We start from the raw sequence: 13191 nt of genomic DNA on the forward strand, positions 1-13191 counted from the left end.
TAACTTGTTTAGGAAGTCATTGTAATCCATGGTATTTATGTAAAACCCATCCTTCATCTAAATTTCCTTTTGTCTCAACATTGTTTTGTTGTTTGAAAACCATTATAAAATATTGATATAACTGATTTGGGTTTATAGATCTTTTATTATCTTGTTTTTCTTAAGTGCTTTATAGATATTTTAATAAACAATCAAAAACTTTAGATGATTTCCATTTGCGAATGGAAGGAACTTGTTTTTTTTTTTTCTATTTATTATCTCATATATAAATAGTGTATAACTGTGTTTGTCTTTCTGTGTGCTTGCCATTTTCCTCAAAATCTTGTCACCTTGATACATTTTTGACTTGTTTGCACTTGTACTCAACAGTTTCTGCCAAGTTTGAAGATACTTAAACTTTTCCAAATGTAAAACCTAATCATGGCACCAGATTTTAATGGACTTCCAAATCTTGAAAGATTTATTCTTTATGAATGTAAGAGTTTACAAGAGATTGATCCATCGATTGGATACTTGAAAAAGCTTGTTTGCTTATCAATAGAAGGTTGTCCCAGTCTTGAGATGTTTCCACCCATTTGGGGAATAGAGAAACTCGAGACTCTCTCATTCGCAAAGCACCACGAATTTTTAGGTTTTCCAGAGATCCAACAACAGAAGATGGAGAATTCACCACATCTTGATTTGGATAATAGTGGGAATGAAGTTTCATCCAACATAGAATCATATTCAAACTATTTTGTTATTTGTTGGAGGTGTGGTTGCAGCAATCTTCCTGGTGTAGAATGTTGTGTACAGGAGCCCGGTTTATGTGGCAACATAACATTAGGGTTTTTTCACAACTTGCAAGAACTCCGCTTGTTAAGGAAGTTGGATCTGAGCATGTGCCATTTGGGAGATGAAGACATTGGCTCTGATGTTTTAGAGTTTCCCAACTTGCAACAACTCAGTCTATCAGAAAATAAGTTTTCACGATTATATTTTAGTCAATTACGACTTCCTCGTCTCAAATGGCTAGACGTGTCATGGTGCGTAGGCCTTGTAGAAGTGTCAGATCTACCGTCAAGTATAGCTGTTGTTATAGCAGATGGTTGTAGGTCACTTGAAAGCCTTGGAGATATTTCAAGCTGTAAATGGTTGTGGAAACTCTCACTTAACGGGAAGAATGAAATAGATCCACTTGTGGGTGAGATATTACTAGACTCCATGTTCCAGGTTTGGCTCTACCAACCTTTTGAATTTCAATATTTATCATATTAATTAACCCAATTACATACAAATTAATAAATGAATGTGTTTTCCATGGCAGGGGAATGCTATTGAAAATCATTTTTTCAGTTTCTCTCTTCCACATTAGATTCCAAAGGGGTTTGTAGGTAGCCCCTTTAAGGGGAAAACATTTACAAAGCGTCTCCCACATGTTAAATGGGGCAACCTATTGCCACCAGATTTTCTTACTGATGACGGCAAGATTGATCTGCATCGTCTTGCAGATGTTAAATATGATGCCTACGTTTTTAGACGGCGTCTTCCAAATGATTGGTGCGATGACTATTGTGGGTTCTTAATGCGCATTGTTACCAAGGGCACAGAGATGTGTATTGATATAAATATGAAGCAAGAGCCAGATCAGGAAGACTCTCGGTTTGAGATTTGGCAGGAGTCTAATGAAGCACCAGAGCCTGAATATGATGGAGCATTAATGACACACGTGGGATATGTTTCCTTTAGTTCATTGAGGCGGAACACATCATTGAATTCATCATACAATATTATTTCATTTTCCTTAGAGGACATGGATTGGATTTCGTTTGCAGCTGAGCTCATTCCTAGAAAAAGTAAAGATCATCCGCTGCAAACAACAAATGTTGCAACAGATTCCTCAGAATTTTGGGGTGAGGAAAATGATGATGATGATGATGATGATGATAAGGCATTTAAGTTCCAAGATGATTCGAAGTCTTGTATCAATATTTTATGGCGATACATCATAGATGAGAACTCAGTCAACACTCTGCTCTTCTGATTGTGATTACACTGTACTGCAACATACATTGACAAACAAATTGCAAAGGGAGAAAATGATTGCATATCACGGTAAGAACTCCTTATTTGATCATAGCTTCTGATACCCTAAAATACCATTAAATGCTTCGTATATAATCTTTAGATAACTCATATATATGGCAACACTTTGTGGTTATACAGGAAAGCAGGCCACCTCTATATCATGACAGGGTGTGACTCACAGCAGGGCTAACAATCATTTGATAGTTGCTGACTGGGAAAGGTCTGTCTTGGTAAGAAATCCTGACTGAGTAAGAAATCATGTTGTTTGATTGTCTATCTAACTGAATGTACTGACTGGTGAAAAATGACCATTTTACCCTCCCACTTCAAATACAAACCACCACCTCAATATACTCTGGAATCACCAATTCCGGAGTTGTCTTCAATTCCAACACACAATCCATTTCTGCCTTCGGTCCCTATTTGATGCCATTGCAATCCCAATTTCATCTTAATTCTTTTCCACTTTCAATTCAATCCCTCAACACCCACAACAGAAAGCCATCATCTTTCACTGGAATCTACAATTCCATCCTCCAAACACAACTATGGAACAAGAGGCAGGTACATAACATCAAAAAATCAAAAATTTAGAGAAGTTTAAAAGGAATCAATTTCATGAACCAATAGAAATCAATTTCAAAAACCAGACTATTCATCAAACAGGAACATAACATCAAAAAATCGAAAATTTTAGAGAATTTTAAAAGGAATCAATTTCATGAACCAATAGAAATCAATTTCAAAAATCCGATTATTCAAAACAGAAAGGGTATAAAGAAATATGTGAATAAAATTAATTCATGAATCAATTTCTTAATAGAAAGGTAAACATGCGATTGAAGGAGATGGTTTCATGAATCAATTTAAAAAAGGATTTTCATGAACGAGATGGTTTCATGAATCGGTTTCACGAATTCATGGATCAATTTCAAAAACGATTTCATGAAATTTGTTTTATGAATCGATTAAAGAAGAAGAATAGAGGCCTGGAAGAGGAGAAGACATACCTGATGAGAAGAGGAGAAGGAGTCGATTAGTGGGGGGAAGTGGCGCAGAGGCGTGAAAGAGTAACGTAGGGAAGGGCACAATTGGTAACGCTTCCTTCTTTCTCAGTCGGTCGTTGGTTTTCTTCTTACCGAGCCAGAGCCTTCTTTCCGAGTCAGATGGGCCAAGATTGATTTACCAAACAAATTTGGCTGACCGAGTCAGCAAAAATTGTCTGACCCAATCCAGTCAGATAGGCCAAGTCTAACACAACACCTCAAGGAACAAAGAAGATGCAAGATCAGAATTATGTTTATGTGATAAAAATGCTGTAATTGTTCTAGATGATGTCAATGACCTTGATCAACTAAAGGTGCTAGGTGGATTACATGATTGGTGTGATCTATGGTGTCAGTTTATTATCACATAATGAGGCTATTGCTCTTTCATAGACATGCATATCACGTTTTATTTCTAACTCAACCCTTGCATCATCTTATTTCTTTGTTGCAGACAAATGGCAAGATTAAAATTACAATAAATATATCAACTCAAAGGACTTGGTAAATATTTTTTACAATCCCAAAATCAGAAGTAGGTTATGTAATAGAAATACAATGGCCTTGACCAAATAGAGGTGCTAGGTGCTTACATGATTTGTTTGATGAAGGGGCCCAACAATAATAACGATTACAAATTAAAATTCACTATAAATTACAAGGTAGACGTGATTTATGGTGCCATATTATTATCACATAATGAAGCTGTTCAGCACTTTGGTAGACATGCATATCACTCAACCCTTGCATCATTTTATTTCTTTATTGCAGGAAAATGACATGATTAAAAAGATAATAAATACATCAAAGGTCTTCATCACGTATTCCCAAGCTTGTTATAAACAAAAAGAAGCTAAGGATCGATCCTTCTATGTGCCTTTCTTCTTTCACCAACAATGTTGAAGGGTCCAATTGTCTTTCTAACGAGTTGCACCTTATTTGTTGCTCGTGTCTCGTGTGTTATCCTGCAAAGCTTGTTGCTCTACAATTTTATCGGAGCTTGCAAAAAGAACTTTGGAGGGGTTGTAAGATAAATCAAGTGTTACTTCGATTAACATATAAAACCTGTGGATCCTGTGTAAAAAGTCTTAAGTTATGGTGCAATTTGTTTGTAGATATATTGGTAAAACTGCTTATTGTGGCATTGAGTATTAGTCTTATTGCGCAACTTTAGTGTATCTTTACAATCTATATTAGTTAATGTGCACAAAGCGCCTCATAATCTGATACGAAACCTTCTCATTCCCTCAGCTTTCAGAACATTATCTCATCTTTGTCTTCCTGCTCAGTATTTCATGGAGCTCTGGAATATGCAACGAAAATGATGATGTATACGTTCCTAGCTTTGAGTTAGTTTAGACGTCTTTGAAGTGCCACAAAAAATAAGCTATCGGGTTACTGTTATTAATCATGATTTCCATATGAAACTACAACTTTATTAATCGAACCCAACACCTCAATGGACGATGAGTAATATTCCTATAGATGTCACCAAAATCTAAAATTGAAACTTCAAAGTCCTGACAGAAGGAAAACCACTTTTCTAGTCTCAACCATTTGTCTTGAGCCTTTGCTTTTTGTGTGTTAGTTTTTCTATTTGAGCTTCCGCATGAGTCTAGTGTAGCAATGAAGGCTGAATATGATGGAAAGACATGTGTAGGATATGATATGTTTCCTTTGGTTCATTGATGAATACCACATTTTCGAATTCATCATATACTACGATTTCAGTCGAATTAGAAGACGAGGAATCGGATCCAAATGAAGCTGTGAGTTATACAGTTTTTTTACCTTAATAGTATTGTCTACTGTTACAATTTAAAGTAGATTAGAGGAAAAAAAAAAAAAAAAAAAAAAAACCTACCCTCAGTAGTTGCTCACATACTACTAGCCTAGAGAAACTTTTTAATATTTGGAAATATGTTTATGATTTGGTATGAGATAGCCTCATGTTTCAAAAAACATGATTTTTTTTTTTCAACAATGTATATATATCAAACTTAGGACACCCAAATCAACCAATGAGTTGGGTACAATCTCGAAGGCATATAATCTTGGTAAACAATCTTGCAAATTTTGTATTTATTTATTCAAATAGTTTCATAACTCTACAAGAAGTGCTTTTCTAACAACCAAAAAGAGCATATATATGAAATTAAATATGAATTGTATGGAGATTAAGCTACAAAAAAACAGGGGAGGTGCAAACTGACTAGAGACCCGATGCAAAAAAATAAAATAGACATCTTTCCAATTACCAACATTTACATATAAAACAGTAAAAAAGAGCAAAAAAGTTTACAACTGGAGGTCACTGGGATTTAAAAGAAGAAACTTTGTTACTACCTTGATATTTTCCTTACAAAACCCGTACTACTTTCAATCAAACTTGAGATAAAGAGCACGAAAAAATCTTACTGTTTTCCATCACTGATATATCCCGAGCTGGATCAAATAATGCAATTAGAGGATCCCACTTCAACATAGAACATATTTTGCAGCTCACTGGCATACAATTAAGGAGCTCAAAATATAATTTTAATTTTCAAACTAATTTGGGGGACCAATTATAGGCAGTTTTTCGACTTTTAATCCAATTATTCTTCCCATAGCAATTCATTTTTTTTTCTTAGATAAATGGCAATGAAGTTTCAGGATTGTGAATTGGAAAAGTAACATCTCATAGATTTTACTATGAATCAGCAGAATATCAATGCCAACTAGATTGCTATCAACTTATGGAACTAAATTACGATAAAGAAGGATAAACAAAAAGAACAAAATGGTTTCAAAACATACAAAATTCATTCAATCAGCTTCAACATAAAAGGCTAAAAGCCACAATATCTAGATCGGAGTTTCTTCATCCAGTAAGACTACAAGGGAGAATGACATTTTTTTCTGATAATTTGGGATAATGAATAGGGAGGGAATCCCTGCTTTCCTGTTTGCTGCTTAATTTACATCTCTTTTGGAATCTTCTGGTACTATATGAACTAAAACACTAATATAGCCTAAAAAGCCAGTAACTCATTGATAATGATATTGTTTAGTATGTAAGCTGTAAACATATACAGATTAGACTTTGGATTATGTAAAGGGTAAACCATATTGGAATTGGAAAATATAGCAGCCTAATTGCCTTATTGGTACCTTTAATGGGAAAATCAAAGATAAATTTGTTATCATATGTTCAACAGGACAACAGCATATCTAAACAGAGAACTCTATTCAAAGACAATTTGCCTAATTGGTTCCTTTGATGGGAAAAACCGAAGAAGCCAGATGCATAAAGTAGCAGATTAATGATGTTAAAATCAGGGCCGATTCCCCTATTCAACAGAAAACAAGAAAACAGCATAAGATGAAATCAAAAACAGATAAATGGCGAACAATTGCATTGACAGAGAATCGGAGAACGAGTGTGATGATTTAGAAAGGGTATTGGGGTGGACCGATGTACATAATAATATAGGTCGAATTGGAGTCATCTGAATCGTTCCTAACTTATTTGATAGTCGGGTTTCAGGATTTTGGAATTCCGTATACTCATCCCCTCCCCTTATTTGTGTATTTCTACTTTTTTTTCCATCTTTTTTTCGTGTAATTTGTCAGGTTTCAGGAACAAAGGACTGTAAAGCATAACAGGGCTGTTCGAAAGTTAGGGCCTCGCCGTTGGGCTTGGGAGTTGGAGGTGAACCATGTGGTGGGCCTAGTTTGAAAATAAGGGGGGTGTTTTGGAATTGGGATTCATTATTGGTATTTGTTAGGGTGTTTTAATATTTTTCTTTTTTCTTTTTCATTCTAACTTAAAATTGTTTCTAACTTAGATCCTAACCACATTTCTCCCTATGGTGTTTTCCTAATTATTCAAGTGCCTATATTACCATTGCTATTCTTGCAAAGGACGACTCATTGTTATTGTATACGTTTTTACTAAGAATAGTAGTGACTGAATTTTCGAACCGTGACAATGTTGCTCTTATGTATTTTTTATTAGGATAAATTGCAGGTGAAAAGGTTGTGCTTTCAATTTTGATCAATTTGTATTTTAGGGATTTTATGTTGTTTCTTTTACCGTTTCTAACCCTGCAACGTGGGCTTTCTTCTCTAATATAGATTAAATATGAAGAACAAACCAACAAAGCACAATTACGAAACAAAAATCCTTCACTCATATGGTTTGATTTTGAACTAGTTTGAAGATGAAGACCAAACCCACAAAACATGATTTTGAAATGATTTGGTTTCACGAGTACTCGATTTTGAGCTGGTTTTGTTTTGACTAATTTCTTGAACTGATTTTGCATATAAAGATTAAGCCCACAAAGCACTGCTACCATTATATTTTTCAAACCTAAAGGGGAGGAATCAACTGAAATAGAGTTGTGAATCCACCCAAGTTGCAACAGAAACAACAATATTAACTAGGGATGAGCATATGGACCAAGGAACCGACCGGAACCGGTACTGGAACCCGAACCCGATGGAACCGGTCGGGCCGGGACCGGGACGATATTCTTGTGGATTTTTGGAACCGAGAACAGGTAGGAACCGGAACCGGTAGAACCAGCAAAAACCGGAACCGTTTGTTGCTATTTATTAAAGATCGATTCCAACATTTAAGACACGATAATAACCGGGAACCGGTAGAACCGCCGGTCCGGTTCGGTTCTTAATTTCGGCCGACTTCGGTTCCCGGGCCAAGTTCGGTTCAGGCCAGTCCAACGGATCGGTTCCTTTTCTCATCGTTAATATTAGCCCTATAATAAAAATAAATTAATAGTAATAATAATAAGCAAACTAAAAAATATCAAGGATGAAATGTTTATTTTATAAATTAATTATATGATTGTTAACTTTTACAATCCAGATACCAAAATCTTTATGAAACATAAGCATAAAGACTAAAACTAAAACCTATTCTTTTTTCTTTTTTTAGAATGAAAATTCTACTATACTCCTAAACTACTTTTAAATCTACTTATGTTTCTGATGAAACTTAAACCCTCGTCCTCAAATGAGAAGAGCAACACCCGAAATTAACCTTATAATAAAAATAATATTAATATTAATATTATTGAGCAAATTAAAAATATATATATCAAGGATAAAAAGTTTATTTTATAAATGAATTATATGGTTGTTAGCATTTTCAAGAGATCAAAATCTTTTTGAAACATGAGCATAAGGACAAAAATCACAAGTGATTTACTTTAAAGTAAATTACCATTTATGAAACATGAGTATAAGGACAAAAACTACAACTTAATTTATTTTAGAGTAAATTATATGGATAGTCCTTATGGTTTGGGATAATTTACATGTTTGGTCATTAACTTACTTTTTTAGCTCAAATCGTCTCTATAGTTTGATTTCGTTGCGCCTTTGGTCCCTGTCAAACTTAGAATGACTATTTTGTCCTTAATGATATACTTTAATTTTGTTAATCCTTTTTTTATTATTTAAATTATTTTTAAATAATATAAACTTTTAATATATTATTGAAAAATGAAACCCACAAGTCCACCCCACCATAACCCTTTTTCTCATTTCCGGCACTACATTCGGTCACCATCTTTGGCCATAGATCTAGTCCTCGATACCAACTCCGGTCATCATCTCCGACCATAGATCCAATACCACATAAATCATCCCAAACTAAACTCAAATCTGATCATAAACCTATGTAAAGTTCAACAATACATCAGAAATACATCTAAAATTGAACTTGTACCTCAAATACAAGTTGGATGGTTGCTTCTTCTTGTGGGATTTGTTGCCATGGGCTTGAGGTGGGTTGTGGGTGTCATTGGTTAAGAGGAGAAGGGCGACAGATAATTGTTGGATGGTTCGCGGATTCATGGTAAAATGGGGAAGATAATCAGAATGAGTAAGCAAACGTATTTCCCCGGCACACGATCGTCAGACAACAATGTGAAGGTTTTCATTGCCGACGGTGGCGATTTCAGTGCAACAGGAGAGGTGTCGCAGGAAAGAAAGGAGAAGGAGGAAGGGGGAACTGAGGTGACATCAGTGGTTTAGGTTTCCCTTTCATTCTTCACAATATTAGAGAGAGTACGGGCCCATTTCTAATAAAAAAATTCTTTTATAATTTTACTTAATAAGTAAATAAATCAAAACAATTAAAATAATAGATAATGGTAGGGATGAACATAGGTGGGCACCCACCTCATTTGGCAAGAACCGGAACCGCTGTATGCAGTTTTTAAATATTTGGAACCAATCCCGGAACCGGCGGTTTCAGTTCCAGGAGCGGGTAACCCGGTTACATTAATTTTGTTAACTTTTGTCGATAAAATCGTAATTTAGTTCGATCCAAATCAAATCAATTCGGACAAAAAAAACGAACAAAATTGGACCTATATATTCTAAATAGGTCCAAGTAACACACACATATTTATATAAAATACAAATATATATATATATATATATATATATATATATATATATATATATATATATATATATACTCGTTTATAACTCGTGAGAACCACAACTATAAAATTAATCAAACTTTCATATTGAAAAACAAAAATTATTAGTCAATATTTTAAATAATTATTACTTAAATGATATTTTTTTAGTTATATAAATTATAATAGTTGATTTAAATAAATACGTGAAGTTATATCACCTTATATTTTATATTAATTTTTTTTAATTTAACATTATTAATATAATATAATTAAAGTGAGAAAATTTAAAATTTGAAATTTAAAATAGAGAATCAATTATTAATTTAATTGAATTAGAGTGAGCAATTTAAAATTTGAAATTTGAAATGAATAATTAATATGTTGACAAATGAAATGATAGTTGACATCTTCTATACTAATAAAAGAGTTTTTTTTTTGTCATGTGTCATCATATTAGACGTCTTAATTAATGTGTTGCCACTTGTCAATTTATTAGTTCTTTATTTTAAATTTATTAGACATCATCATTAACGTGATGCTATTTGTCAATGTATTTATTATCTATTTTAAATTTTAGATTTAAATTTTATATTATTGTTTTAATTAATTCACAAATAAAAAATGTCTAAATATATTAAAAATTAATTTTACATATTTATTTGAATCAATGATTATAATTTCATATAACTAATAAAAACATCTCTTAATTAATAATTTATTTAAAAAATTGATTAATAATTTTGAGATTTTACTATAAAAGTTTAATTAATTTTATAACCATGGTTCCCACAGGTTATAAACTAGTATAATATTAATGAGGAGTTGTAATACCATGACATTTGTCAATAGGAGAATAAAACTATTCTTTTATTTGATATATATATATATATATATATATATATATATATATATATATATATATATATATATATATATATATATATATATATATATATATATAGGAGGGTTCAATTGAGAAAAAAAAAAGGTTGAGAATGAGGGAAACATTCTTAGTCACACATTTATTTTACCGCAAAACACTTAGACATACTGTTTTTCCAACCAAAATGTTTCATTAAACTATGCGTTTTTCCAACCAAAAGGTTGAGAATGAGAGAATCATTCTTAGTCACACATTTATAACGGATACATATGTGTTTTTCCAACCAAAATGTTTCATTAAACTATGCTAATCATTATCTTAATATACCCAAAAACATATATTTTTTTTGTTTTGTTTTTATTTTTAGAAAGCTATTTTTATTGAAAAATTATTTGAAATGTATCAGAATTCATAATATTTTATTCCCTATAAATAGACATCCTCATTAATATAATTTTAAGATAAAATAAAAAAAAAATTATTTTTTTTAGAGATTCAGCTCTCGCTATTTATAAGTGAATAAAAATTCATCACATTATTATTACAGTATATTTGTTATTCACTTATGAATAAAACGTATTCTTAACTTCTTTTTTATAATTTGAGTATCGTTCATATATGAATATCAAGGTTGCAAAAATCGCTCGACGTTAGCTAGTCGGTAGACTGGGGTCAAGGGATTAATCGGCTAGGCGGAGATTAATCGGAGGATTAATCGGGTACCATTAATTGCTAATTTGTTGAATTTTAGAAAAAAGAATATGACTAATATCATATTAAAGTTCGTAAATATCACTAATATGATAATAAAATAAGTTAATATGATTAATACAACATTAATCATGCCTCAAATAGTTTCCATTGAGATAAAATTTCTTCAAAATGTTAAAATTTCATCGTTTTATAATGTTTCACTCATTATGTATGCAAGGATTAAACGCTAGGCGCCCTCTAATCGGCCGGGTAGCGCCTAAGGATTAATTGGAGATTAATCGGGACCTAGTCGGGATTTTTACAACAGTGATGAATATAAAACGTAATAAAGTTTTCTTACTTAAAATATATTTTTTTACATCATCTTTCGTCATATATTATATTTATATATAAATAAAACATGTATTAGTTGCCGTCATATTTGATACTCATATACAAATAAAACATTTATCAAATTTTTATTACAGTTAATTTGTTATTCATATATGAATAAATATTATAAATGATACTTAAACTGTAAAAAAAATATTTTTTATTCATAAGTGAATAACGAATGTACTGTAGTAAAATCTGATGCATTTCTATTCGCTTATGAATAGCGATAGCTGAAACAATAGTAAAATAAAATTTTAAATTTATCTTAAAACTATATCAATATGGATGTAGAGAATAAAAAATTATGAATTTTATATATTTAAAATCATTTTTCGATTAAAATAGCTTCTTAAAAATTAAAACAACGAAAAAAAATTATGTTTTTTTTATATATATTAAGGTAATGTTTCGTTGGAAAATGAACATACATGTGTATTCATTTTCCATTTCCGCCGGTACGGTGGAAACTTTTGCGGCAAAAAAAGAGTGGCTGAGAATGATTCACCAATTCTCAACCTTTTTTATTTTCTTAATTGATCTTACTCTTTCTCTCTCTCTCTCTCTCTCTCTCTCTCTCTCTCTCTATATATATATATATATATATATATATATATATATATATATATATATATATATATATTTGGAAAAGTTCAATAGAAAATCATTATTAATCAAAGAACCAAGCAACCAATCAAAAGCATCGAAATGAAAGCGGTCAATGGCAAAACAAAAAGTTGTAGACTTTTACAATGGATGCACATGCACCGAATTATAACAAAACTCACTTACTTTTGTTTAAAAAAAATTTATGCCATGTTTTATTATCGAAACAAAAAACGAGTATACCATTGTTCATAATTTTTCGCCCTCTTTATAAAAAGATCCATAATGATATATAAAAAACGAACCTTTTTTTTTTCCGAAAAAAACACACTTTATTTTCTTTGTCGAAAAGTTAAGATTTATTTTTTTTTTATTAAAAAAAATTTATAAATATATCAACATTTATGATTTTTTGTACTTATTAAATATAGATTTATATTCATTTAAAAAACGATATTTCATTTCAGATTCATATTGTGAACTTTTTCATATTTATATTTGTGAACCTGTGTCAGATTCACAGTATGCATAATAATAAGTCGGATTCACAATGTGAATATGAACTGATCGAGTTTTTTTTTTTATATTGTGAATATTAAAAATTAAAATATTTACAGTTTAGATTCACAGTGTGAATCTACACTGATCGAAGTTTTTTTTTTTAACCTTCTCAGATTCACAATGTGCATAATCATAAATTAGATTCACAATGTGATCGAGCTTTTGTGACATCCCCAAAATCACGGCCAGAAAAGACCGATTTTGTTTATGCTTTATAAAAATCAGAGTACTTCATTTTATAAAAAGGTTGCGGAATTTGTTCCCAGAAAAACACGATAAATACGTTATTAAAACATTTTCAAAGAAACGTATTTTTATTCATCTTAAAACGTTTGGGATGTCATCGTTAATACAGAAACATAAGCATAAACAGAACTTACAATTATTTACACTAGTGATCTACATCTCTTTAAATCTCTCAGTGTAATGTCACTTCATATCGCCACCTGTGATGTAAATAAACTGAGTGGGTCAGGTTAGGAAACCTGGTGAGTACATAGGG

At 31.7% G+C, this 13191-nt stretch overlaps 1 protein-coding gene and 1 long non-coding RNA gene across 2 annotated transcripts; one reads left to right on the forward strand and one right to left on the reverse strand.

Moving 5' to 3' along the window:
• The first annotated feature begins 420 nt into the window (after window positions 1-420).
• Window positions 421-1257, forward strand: LOC145009681 (TMV resistance protein N-like). The gene has a single exon (XM_078968323.1). It carries the CDS (start codon window positions 421-423, stop codon window positions 1255-1257), a length of 837 nt encoding a protein of 278 aa, XP_078824449.1.
• A 59-nt stretch (window positions 1258-1316) lies between these two features.
• LOC145013352 (uncharacterized) lies at window positions 1317-3366 on the reverse strand. The gene is made up of 2 exons (XR_013664934.1): window positions 3078-3366; window positions 1317-2613 (listed from the first exon to the last, which is right to left on the reverse strand). It is a non-coding gene; the product is annotated as an uncharacterized LOC145013352 (long non-coding RNA).
• Window positions 3367-13191: the final 9825 nt, after the last annotated feature.

This window comes from Lactuca saligna, chromosome 8, assembly GCF_052625555.1.
Source record: "Lactuca saligna cultivar CGN05327 chromosome 8, ASM5262555v1, whole genome shotgun sequence".
Taxonomy (NCBI): Eukaryota; Viridiplantae; Streptophyta; class Magnoliopsida; order Asterales; family Asteraceae; genus Lactuca; species Lactuca saligna.